General features: G+C 35.4%; 1 protein-coding gene across 16 annotated transcripts in view; it reads right to left on the bottom strand.

Annotated features, from left to right (window-relative positions):
- RALGAPA1 (Ral GTPase activating protein catalytic subunit alpha 1) overlaps positions 1-12,979 on the bottom strand; it is a 128,103-nt gene that overhangs the window by 31,450 nt on the left and 83,674 nt on the right. For all 16 annotated transcript variants that reach the window (XM_084522417.1, XM_084522426.1, XM_084522429.1 and 13 more), the window contains 4 exons: positions 12,015-12,086; positions 10,584-10,707; positions 9,744-9,899; positions 1,174-1,332 (listed from right to left, as the gene is read on the bottom strand). In XM_084522417.1, the coding sequence (XP_084378543.1) occupies positions 1,174-1,332; positions 9,744-9,899; positions 10,584-10,707; positions 12,015-12,086 (511 nt within the window). The remainder of the gene's footprint in view (positions 1-1,173; positions 1,333-9,743; positions 9,900-10,583; positions 10,708-12,014; positions 12,087-12,979) is intronic.

The raw sequence follows: 12,979 nt of genomic DNA, 5'->3' as shown, positions 1-12,979 counted from the left end.
GCAATCAACATTAACAATAGAGCACTCAAACATATAATTTTTTCTCCTCATTGCTAGACAATCAGACCAGTTATTGTGCTCTATGACAGACCTTTTCTCTTGGGGAAATATACAGCCATATAACAGCTTGATATCTTTGGTAATAGATAACATAGTATTTGAAGAAAATTAAGCAACCATTTTAATACTATGTCTCATCAAAGATTATTTTCAACACTTGCTGCCAAAATCCTAAGAACAGTCATGCCCATGATGTTTATGAGGTTTAAAGACTAGATGACAATATTGTAGGTAGTAGTAAGCAAGAGCAGCTTCCTTTTTCCTCTTTAACCTGCAAGCCCTTCCATAATACAACTCATTGTACCTACATAGTACGGAAAATAATATACTTATTAATTAATATGTAAGTAATCCAGCAGTAACAGGACCATGTACTGGGCATCATTTCATTCCTATCATCAGAGAGAGATAGGCGAACCTCTATTTGTTATATCTCTTTTATTAATTTTAGTACTTCTGGAAAGAATTTTAAAATTTGAAATACAGAAATTCATGGCAAGTGACATCAGAAACAGAAATTATGTAGTACAAACATTTAGGACTATTTTTACTCAGTGAGTGTTCACTACCCTAAACCACTATTTTAAGAACAGAGCTAGCACAGACATTTAATGAAAGTCATTAGAAAGACTGTGATCATTCTTTAGAGTTGAATGATCCCTGCTTTGCTGAATTAATCTCCAAATTCCTGCATGGAGTCCAGGAGAAGGTGAAAACTGGCTTTAAGAAGAAACGGGAATATGTCATAGATGGAGAAAGCTGGAGCAGGCTATGATTCAATGCCCACGGTCACATATCAAATTTGACAAAGAAGATTTCAAAGTTTATCTTAGAATTTAAATAATTATGCAGAATATTCCAGCTTTGTTTGCATTTTACAGTGTTAGCAGATTTACTTGATAGGATCAGATCTTTGCAGTTTCAAGTTGCTTGTTTTACCATGCACTGTTCTCACTGATTTCTTCCCTTTCCTCCTACCACTCCACTGCAATTGTCAATGTTAAAGACAGATCACCTTAAATCAGTTTATTACACCAAACGCTCCCATTCAAAACAGAATTCAGTTCATTATAAACATATGAAGGAAATACACACAAACCTCCCCACTCTTACCTCAGGCTTTTTCATGATCTGGATACTGAACATATGGTTTTTCATGGGATAGATAACTATAAGAACATCACCAAATTCTGTTGGAATTATTCCTCTTCTATAATCCCGAGTATGCTCTGACCAGACAATGTGTACTTCATCGTTTCCTAAATGTCTTAGCTGAAAAATCAGAGATAAAAGCCTGTCAGTTTAAATATATCTTGTAGCCATACTGCTATACTAAATGCTCATATTTCAATAGGACAAACCCACTAAAAAGAAATAAAGAAGGATGAATAAAGTAAACATATTACACTATAGTTCTCTTACATTTTCGGTCACAGGATTAGTTTGCAGTACTGGTTTTTGCTACAGATTTTTATACATCAGTGCCAATGACTATTTAACAGATACGTCAATACAGACTACTAAAAGCTAAAATTTTGTTGATATTATCTCAAGAATGCTGAATGACTCAATCTGATTTGCTAAAATGCTTTCAAGATTGCCTTCGTTCACAGGCAGTGAACTACTAATTTCTATATGAATTTTATAAGCATGTGGATGAGCATATGCATAAAAGATACCTATCTAAGGAGTCTTTTAACCTCATCATTCTAGCCAAATTCCAAACTGTCCACCACAAACAAAAAGCCTTCTAAAGGAGACGAGATACTGCATTTGGCACATCCCTAGATGAAACAGAAACCTGTAACACCTTTGGAAAACTAACCAGCCACCTGTAAACAAAAACAGGTCTTGAAAAATTAATTAAAAAAACTTGCTCAGAATGGCTGAATGGGATACTGAAAATCAGTGCTGCAGCCTCAGCTGTAGTCACATAACCTGACTGAAGAACATACTGAATGCTTTGGAATTATCCACACTAAAGCCCCCAAATGCTCTTTCAGGTAAAACATTGCCATCCAAGAAAAAAAAAACACTGTTAACATCATGGAGAGAGACTTTATGTATGCTGATCAAATACATTCAGATTATTAAAGATTAAGTTTCCTTCCACTAAAGGCCATTTGTGAAAATTCAAGCTGGAATCTCATTTTTTCCTCCTTGTGCATCACCAGATAGAGCTGACAATTTTCCTCACCCACAGTTTTCAGTTTGTTTGCACAGCTTTAGCCAACTCAAGTTTGTCAAACAATTGCATTGATGTTATTCAAAGGACAGCACTGTGAACTGCTGTTAACAGGTAACATGCAGATTCTAATCTGAGCACTTACAAGAAGTTATTTTGTATAAAAAGGCAACAATTTTCTGTATTCATTTTCAAAATACAACTGCACTTTAAATAAAAGCAAAACATATACACAGTCATCAGAGAAATTTCATTGCAAGTATCTGCTTGTTTATATTATGAAACCTCCTGGAATGTTGCTTTCGTCTTATCTGAAGGCTTATATTGGTTGTCAGCAGCAGCCTTTACAAAAACAAAACAAAGAAGGGAAAAAAAAAAAAAAAAAAGAAAAAAAAAAGCCGCCTCTGCTCTTCTCTGCTGACTTTGAATTGTATCAGCCTGAAAACCTGCATAGCATTTCTGCAAGAAAAGGTTTTTCTTCAGCGTTGGACTGGGCAAAGGACAGATGGCATCAGTGCCCTGCATCTTGTGTGATGCTCAACAAGTCATTTGTGTCGCTTGGACCAGACCGTACATACATCTAATGTACAATGATTGCAGTTCCTTTGAAGTGAGCTATTCTTGCCTCTTTTGTAGATGGCTGAGTTATTTTGAACAACACTTAGGGATGCTCTTGTGCCAACTGTAAACCCAGACCCAGAGAAGAACTGGTTATAACAACATTCACTATATTGAGTTTTATTTGACTACACTAGAACAAAACCAGGCAGCAACCTGAATGACTGATGTGAAACACAAACAGCAGCTGCAGAAACTCTGGATGACAGTCAACAGTGATGTATGTTGTGAAAAGACAACTAACTGTGGAACTGTTATGAGGGCCTAAGCTTCTTCTACCTTCCCAGGTGAAGTGACAGCCAAACTATTTGTTGAAATCTAACAATGACAGAAAGGCATGTGGAACTGATGGGTCCACATTTAGAAGCAAGTGAAAAGCTCAGGAAGGATTAGACCGCCTTATCAAAGGGGAAAGTAAGAGGCTCAGGAATTAAATCTTGTGGAATGTGAAAAGATTGTACAATATAGGATCCTATATTGAGACATGGTTGTCTGGTGCACCTCTATTGAACTGGCCGCCAAAAAGCAGAACACCCATCACTGCACTGTACCGCTCCTAGTACAGCAATATTGAACTATTTACTAGAATTAGCTCTCCTTTACTTACCATCTTTGGACTCAAAGACAACATAACTCACACCATTAGATTTGAAACAAGGGACAGAGACAGTCTACATGCCAAATAAATGGCCTTAAAATCCAAAACGTATAGAGAATTTACATAGTACACCTTCTTGGCATCTCTGAGTTTCATTTATCAAAGGTTGCCCCTGTGTACCTCTTACTGATATCTGCAGCTAACCAGCAGCTTAGGGACCTGGTTTAGTGGGTGACATTGGTAGTAGGGTGATGGTTAGATCAGATGATCTTGGAGGTCTTTTCCAACCTTTGTGATTCTAAGATGGAGCATCACTACTGGTGTATACTTTCAACTCAGATTGGCACAGATTTTGGAGCGTGATAAAAGTGCATTGTACAGTTATTTTACAGGAACTACTGACAAGGGGCATGTATTATTGGATGCCAAGTATACTGAAGCCCCATCAGTGATTTTTTTTCTCCATTTCAAAATCTGCTTTATAGCCCATGGAGGTGTGAGGATACAGTCCAGGCTAAACTCACAAACTTCTTTTGAAGAAAAGGAAAATGAATTGGATTATTCCACTGAGTTCCAAGTCCTGTCAGGTGTGCTTCACCTCATAGTTACTACCAAGAGTGATTTGGCAAAGACTCAGTTTGAGTAAAGTGTTGAATGGCATCTCTGTGACATTTGGCAATGCACTGAGAGTCAAAGTCAGATGGTACAAGCAGGTGGCTGATGGTATAAACTGTATATGGTGGTTTGTAACAAGATGCATTGTACCCAAAATTGAAACTATGATCAATGGCTTGTTTCCATCATAGGAGACAAAAGGTTGACAAGAGAATAGACAAGTATACAAGATCTGGTACAAGTTGCTGATTTTATCTTTATGTTTGAAGAAGAAATAAATGTTGGAGAAGTCATTCTGTTTGTTTTTCTAGAGTAGATCAGAACAAGCTCTGATCCTAACATAGTGCTCCTTGTTGCTTCTTTCATGTCCTCACCGTGGTCAGCAAGCAACGCTTATAAGGAAGTTTGAATGCTGGTAACTCGACTGATCAAAACACTTGATTCATGGAAGAGATCCAATATCTGGAATTGTTTCAAAAAGCTTTCCAAGGCCTGCTAGATTTTTGAATCAACTTTTTAGAAAGAAGAATTTCAGTTTTTCTTCTTCATTTTTCAGTTCCCTTTTGAAGGACTCTGAAATTGAGCAGTGTTCCACTACAAAGCTCTCCTGCAATCACAGCAAACATTAGGAGAATCCATCATTCACTGTAATTATTACACCACAGAAGAGTGAGAGGCTGACCTCTTTCAACTTTAATCTGGATTCTTTATGTCTTTGCATTGAATTGGAAGCATCCCAGAACTCAGTGTCCTGGACACAAGTGGTACAAAGATACTGAGTTACAACCATCTCTGTGCATTGAGTCCTAAGAACACACGGCAACATGGTTTCCCAAGGAGTTGTGGTCCCGGTGTTACCTGACAGAATCAGATGTACTGTGTACAGCATATACAGGTACCAAGAGTGAAATCTATGCCACTGGTTATTCAAAGCTCACCACTAATTCTGTAAAGCATTATCATCTTCAAACTCATCTCCTGACCTTGTCTCCCTAAATTTACACCTTTGTACGTGTATAAATTACAGTAAGCAAAATAGAGTGCAAGTATTTACTAGAGACTTAAGGCACAGCAATAATATAAATAATAAAAATCACTGAAGTAATGTTATGCTTCAAGTAACTGGTAATACACTATAGCTGAAACACCTTTATATAAAATATATATAAAATACTAAATATTGTATAAATGCAGGTATAGCTGTTCTCAAGAGTTTGTTATCAAAATATAAGGTAATACACAGAATAGAGATGGAAAAATATAAAAAGTCTGTAAAAAGACAAGTGTTCTTAAAGGATCGAAGAGTCAAGCCCAGAGAAAGGAAGGTTCAACAAACAATACAACAGTTTAGGATATAGTGGATAAATTTTAGCTTCATGTATGGAGAAGGAAAGGCTATATTGCAAGAAATGTTGCAGAAAAAAGAACAGAGTCTTAAGCAGAGACTGCATGTAAGAATCCAGAAAAGTGGACCAAATTAAAGATGATTTCCAGTTATGGGCACAAGTGACAGGCACAATGGTCACGTTATCCATGGTGATCCAGAAAGGTGGCAATGAGAAAGAGATTAAGAGCCCTGTTTTACCAATTTTAAATCTGAGCTGACGGGAAGACAGCCTGAGGAGATGTCAGAGATGAACAGATTTTTTTAGGCTTGCTTTGAAACTCTACTCCATTAAAATAAATATATAAAAATGACCGACTGTGAGGTTACCTGAAATTTCAAATTTAACTCAAAATACTTTAAAATATTCTTACTCTACAGCCATCATCATGTGTCAGCTCTCCTAATACATTTATGTTAACTGAATACAAAAGAAACGTGAAATAAATATAACCAGGAGGGATGATCAAATCTAATTTTGATACATTAGTGTCATATGCTGTACATGTTACAATAGCAGCCAGACTTAATACTAAGCTGCAGGCTATACTGAAATTTCCAAATGGCAGATTGTTCTAAGTGATACCAAGCATAATTGAAGTAATAAACGATAGTAAAAGCAAAGCACACTGTCAGGAAGAATTTAAGTATTTACTTTTTAAAATTAAATGAGTTAGGTTTGGAAAGGCAAGACAAGTGAAATAATGCAGGGCTCAATTTACAGAAAATTCCTTTTATTTATCTGTTGCATTAACCCTTGAACTCTTGCCAAAATTACTGTAATTTCTAATACTCGCTTACCTAAAGGAGGGAGAAAAAAAGGCTATTATATTTTCTTATAACAGCTAGCCCAAACTTTGTTTCTTCTTCAAAAATGAAAGTGTTCATGATAAAGAGAATAAAAGTAGCAGAAACATCTGAGGTATTAGCTCACTGCAGATAGTTTTGCCCATTAAATGTAGGCAGCACTGCTGTCTACAGCGTATGTACCCTCTGGTTGAATTTTTCACAAAACTTTAATTCAGTACCTATGGTGTGTTGATGACTTTTTTTTTTTTTTTTTTTTTTTAGCAATATGTGTACTTAATGATAACTCAAGAAGTATTGTACTAATAATTTACATTTATAAATCTTCAATTTCCCAATACATGTTAATACCAGAATGAAAAAGCTAGCTGTTAATACTGAGAGTTATCATTCTTTTAGGTGGTTAGGACAACCTCACAGATAACCTAGAATGATGTAATACACCCAAGGTCCAAGATGAGTTAGTACTCCAATTGTTAATAACATTACTATTATTTATTTACATGTCTTGTGTATAAGCTCATGTACAACACCTCCACTCAGTTATCTGTGTAAGGAAGGAGCAGATAGACTGGTGATAAGCTGTAGAGACAGATAGGAGCTTTTTCACTCTGTGAACTGAGTTTTCACAGTTTCATTTAATTCTGACATTTTCTTTGCAAGTTGTTCTTGTCAGGCTACTGTTAATGCTTTTTACTCTAACTTTTAATTCTAGAGAAAAAGAAACTGGGTTATATTATCGACCTTAAATCTTTAATATAGTATTTACAAATTAAATACATTCTTTGGTTATGCTTAACTTTCAATGTTAAGTTCCTCTATACATCCAGAAGTTTTTTATTTGTTCTTCCTGTAATCATGTCCTTTCTTGCTCTTGTTCATGTCTTCAGTAACAAATGCTTCAGAGGCATCCAAGACACTTAGAAGTTTTATTTACTGCTCTTTAAGACTGATGGAAAATAAGTTTAAAATTGGGTTGGCCTCTGAAACAGCAGAATCTTGATTTTGCAGTGGCTGGACCGGCAGGAAGAAGTTTTGCTTTAATTTAATTTAATTTCCATTTATAAGATGAACCTATCATGCACCTCTAGGCACTTCTACAATATAAAAAACAGCAGCATTACTAAGCCAACAACTGCAAGTTTGCTTGTTTTTCTCTTTGAATGAAAGAAAGCACACGAAAAACCAGAGAAACTCAAAACTCAAGTTTCTCTGAAGGTCATGAACAGTACATGCACTCAGAACAATTACACGTGTTAGCACACACATGGCACTCAGATGACTTTGAGGTCCACACTACTGGGTGTGAGCTTGTGCTCGATAGCACCTCATAAAATGGTGCATCTCATAAAAACAGGTCTTTTTCTGATCTGTTCACAGACTAAGCAGCACAAGCAGTTCTACGAACAGTAAAAGAATTAAACCTGTTTTCCTATGGCCCTGACTTGCTGTTTTTTTACCCAAGGTGCAAACATGATCATTTTCTCTAATTTGGGATGACACTCATAGTATCTCTCTCTTGTGCTGGATCCTTGATGTCTAATGTTTTCCCATACAGTCTTTACCCGATGAGTAGGAAGGAGTCTCTCCTACTCCTTTATTTAGCCCATCTTCATTGAACATACAAGAAATTTCCAATATGTCTCTACTAAATTTGATTGAAATGGTTAAAAAAAATAAATTAGGGGAGGACATAAAGGCAGACTCACAAGCCTTTGTTCATTAGGAAACTGGGCTATAAATGAACAAAAAACACATGCAGAGGAAGAACGGGCAAGAAAGCAATGCAGAATAAAGTAGCTTGATTAAAGTTAAATGACCCATCAGCAGTGGGCTACAAATACAATCCCAATCTTTTGATATGTACCCTCATGACATATCCATACAGACCTCAAATATTCTTAATTACTGAAAAGTGAGATTGTGGGTGAAAGAGGAGAGAAACAGGCCTGGGGCAAATTGGAGTTGTTAAAAAAGTCCAGCTGACACCACTTTCACAAGTGAAATCACAGGAGGCATGGAGCAGCACTGAACCTTTTCTGGCAGAACAGCTCTATTTAGATTCTGAGTGCTCCTGGAAACAGACATGAGATCTTTCCTGTGTGTTCTGCTGAAGCCTACAGCATATGCAAATTATTTAAGAAAAAATAATTAATTTTCATTATTATTATCTTTCCCCCTGTCAACACTTTTTAATGCTCTAATTCAAACATTATATGCAAGGACTGTAAGCTTAATTACAAGCTTATAAATTATAAAAAGCATAATTATAAAATCAATTTTCTGTTTAAAAAATTCAGAAGCCAGTCAATTTAGCAGTATATATTGTAGCAATGTATATATATTATATTCTACACTAGAACAATAGCAACAATCTTGTTCAAAAATTAATTATATTTTCTAATAAACCAATTTTATAAATCATTTAATAACCTGAGTATTACTCTGGCTATACTTCATAGAATAAAGAACAGGAAGGGCCCAGCACCATAGGCATACAAGAAAAAATATTTTTAATTAAAAAAATAATAATCTGAGATGCGACAGCAAGATGTTAGAATTCATAGTCAGTCTATAATAATAACAATAACAACAATAATATTTTTTCTTCAAGTTGAACACAAAGAACAAAAAAGTCATTAATAATTGAAGTTTGCCAGAGGCATGGCTATTTCTCTCTTTACTAACTGTCTACTGTCTAATTTAATTACAAGTATTAAACTCCATGCTGAGGTCAACCAGCTTCAGTTCCTCCAATATTACACTTCAACCAGTGCTCATTAACGTGTCTACTGAATGGATTAGCACATCTGAAGATGTATGTACCTAGAACAGGGGACAGTCTAATGACAGCCAATTGTTCATTTATAATAGGACGCATGTTGGAGGCCGTAACTTATTATCACTAATGTGGAATTTATTAAATTCTAAAGAAAAAATACCAATACAGAAAACCATTCTTTTCTTAATGTGGCTATAAGAGATCTTATCACCGTTGAACACTTGTGCCCGTTCTAAAACAAAACACCTTATATAAACACTGTCCAATTATTAATATTTTAAACTTTTTAAGAGGAAAAATTAGGTTAATAGACAGCATGTGACTCTTCAGTGAATAAAAAGTCACCTTAGAAAGTACTCATCATATATTTATTAATTGGCATAGTCTCAAATCTAAAATATCATTCAGATGTACTGCTTTTTCTCCTACACAATTACCTCCCTTAATTTTTCACACTATTCATGTGATCCCACCAACGTTTGCAATGATGACAAAATACACCCCTATGGCAAAATTAAGGATTGACAGAGAATAATTTATACGGCTTAACCTCCTTCAGTAAAATGCCACCTAGTAGCAAGTAAAGGTATTATGTTTTATGATTTTTTTTAGAGAAAGTTACTGGATTTTCTTTTTAGAATGACTCTTATGGGGTTATTTCCTCAAATAAAACCTGTTAATCATAAAAACCTACCTTTTTTGTTAGAGAGTCATCTGAATCAGAAGGCATTCTTGTTGACACATGAAACATTACTTCTACTGTCGAGGTAGCAAAATATGGAGTGGTCAATCCAGTGCTTTTGTTTTTTTGCAGTCCTCCCATAAAGCCACAATGGTTTGTGAGATTCACCTACAAGTAAAGTCCAGGAGACATTAGGGAAAAAAATCAAGTGATAAATACATTCTTTACACACTTTTTAAATTTTTTTTTCAATGGAATTTTAAAAATTGAAGGTCACTTTTCATAACACTGTCAGTACAATTATGTTTATCTAGCAGTGTTCAGACTCACTGACTAGACTGGAAATCAACTGCAGTGCAGTGGCATTCTATATTCCATGATCACCACAGATGTTGCTGGGAAGATGACGTTGGAAAAAGGTAAGGGATGTGTATATGAGTATCTATTTCATTACTCCCTGACCTATTGGCAGTAGTGAATCACACATGCTTTTTGACTTTATAAAAATTCTGTGATACTACATCAGCTCTTACCTGAGCTCTGAAGAAACCCTGCATGAGAGGCATCACAGGCCCACAGGGCAATCAAGATGCCTGCTAATCAGTCCATGAAAGACAAGTACAGGACTGCATATTACTGAATAATCTCTGCCTGCTTTAACTTTCCTAAATTGAAAGAGCTTAGAAATATATAGCTAGTATTGTAATAAAATTAAAACCAGAATCATTTTCTTTACGCTGCTAGCAAAACAGTCTATTTTAGTACTTGTAAGTAATGTTAAAGAAACAACAAATTGTAAGATCTATAATTTTCTCTATAAACAAACTTAAGATAAAACTTTTGAATAAATACCTCCCAGCCAAGACCAGCTACAAAATCCTCATAGGCTTGACTTCCCCCAGTATTAGTAAGAATGGAGTGTTTATCTTCTTGTCCCTCAGCAACATAAAACACTGCAATCTTGTGGGTCTCTCGGCTGCAAAACACAGGATGGTCAGTCACTGCATGACAGTGCCTTTGCTAATACGAAACCAAAATATGCAAACAGTACACACAGAACATGACTTGTATAACTTCGAAAAAGACAGCAGAAGCAACGTACAACTTCTTTGAACATCTTCTCTATTTCCATATACCCATTCTGTCATTTCTAGTCTGATCTCTAAAGCCTAAAGTTTGGCAATACGTGTACAGCATTTACCCCCTTCATCACTTTTAAGATGTGATGGTGCTGGCACTACCAATTGCTAACAGAATAGCTGGGGTTTTGAGATGAACAAAACCTGTAATGCAGGCATTTACATCGCACTGCCCATTAACAACAAGGCTTTGTGAATGCTGTTGCAAATGCATCTTAAGCAGATGAATTATTTTTAAGTACTACAATGTCTCTTGTTCACAGCTTGCAGTTAGACATTGGAGCAACTGAAGGTAGTTTCACACACTTTGCTCATTGATTACTCAACTGTGATAGATTATCCAAAATCAGTCCAAGCAGTAACTACCAATTTCCCAGGGTATGCTTTGAATGCATTCAGTACTGTCCCTGAAGCAAAGCAATTCCCACAACCCTTCTACCTGTAAAATTTTCACAGTCCATGTTAAGTGAGTTCCCATCTTGCCTAACTGCTGAAATTAATTGCAGTGCCACAAGGGCAGAAAGATAACATTTCCTTCTAATATCCATCCCTGAATGCCCTCATCAGTGTATTGAGAAAGCCCTCAGAGGCTAGTTTGGTGCTCATTTGCAAAGAACTCATCAAACTAAAAGTCTGTTTTATACACTAAACTACCATCATTTGGCTTGAGAGACTGGATTTTCCTGGATATAGTCTAAAGCCTCCACTGGACGTTATTTAAACATATACAGAAATAATTCAAACTTGTTAATTCAGTGCTACATCTCCACTTATAATTCCACATCTTCAAATACTAAGAGCATTGGAAAACAGCTAAACAAGTAACTGAAGCTAAAAAGATGGAGACTTACTTATCTATGTTTTAAATATTTTTTAAAGTTATTTTAAAAATAAAATAATCCCATGTTACATATACAGATTTTCATAATTTTAAGTTACTTTGAAATTTGCTCTGTTTCATGACATTCTACCTGCAGAATTTCACTCTACAAGTAACAATAATGCAACTTCAATGTAACAACGATAACTACAGTATAAATGAATAATTTACATTTTTTTTTTTAATCAGTTCAATTCTCTCATCTATGCAATTAAGTATAAAACATAAAACAAATAAGGTAGGGTAGCCATTAGAAGAATTTACCATTGTCTTGAATCCAAATTTCTGAGTTCTCGAAGTAACTTCTCATTTTTCTTCAAGAGATGAAAGCTCCTTCTAAATAGAGAAATTTGTAATTTTTTTTATTACCTGTTCACCTGGAACACCAGAACAGTACAAGAACTGTACAAAACATTTCCAGGTCCAAGCAAGAATAGCCAACAAATGCTTTTGCTTTTTCAAAAGTCCTTTCTTAAATAAAATGATTAAAGTATCTTTTTAAAAAAATATGTACAAGCCATTTTTAACTCCAGGAAATCTTCTATATCCATTATAACCCTGAAAACAACCTTTATTTCTTTCCACTTGCTTCTGTACACCTACCGGATCAAGCTGCAAACTCCTCTCTACGGAAGAAGGGACAGAATTGTCTTTGATGCATATATAAACTGTAAACTTTACTAGGCCAAAATATTACATGTTTAGTGACAAAAGACGCTCCTGTAATCTACTGTTCTAGGGAGTTAGTGCACTAAACACTGAGCTGCTGCTCTTCTGAATTGCTGAAGAAAACAGAGCACAGCTCAGTAGTCGCCCAGCCAGCTGTAGCTATTTAAAGGAAAAAACCACAAAACAATATGTTACAACCAGAAAGGCACTTCTCATTTTTAACGAAATTGCACTTAAGATGTTTCCCATAAAACACAGTGGAATTAATTTAAGAGCAGTAGTGCTATTCACAAACAGACTGCCTTGAGGAACTAAAGGCCCAAAACACCAACATTTTTGAAGTAAAAAAAATTTGATTCCAGTGGTATCTCAGTGACATGGGCTATTCTTCTAAAAATACCCATTTTCCTTCATAGTAAGAACATTTTTCATGATCTCTAATATAAAATTTGACAGATATGGCAAAATAAATTTTCAGAATGACCCTTAAATTCTAGAATGCTAATATTTGTACACATCCACATGAACGTGCACATACATCTAAATACACCTAAACACAA

The sequence above is a fragment of the Aythya ferina genome (assembly GCF_964211825.1).
Source record: "Aythya ferina genome assembly, chromosome: 5".
NCBI classification, from domain to species: domain Eukaryota; kingdom Metazoa; phylum Chordata; class Aves; order Anseriformes; family Anatidae; genus Aythya; species Aythya ferina.
Note: the sequence above shows the minus strand (reverse complement) of the source record. Positions and strands in the feature narration are given on the sequence as shown.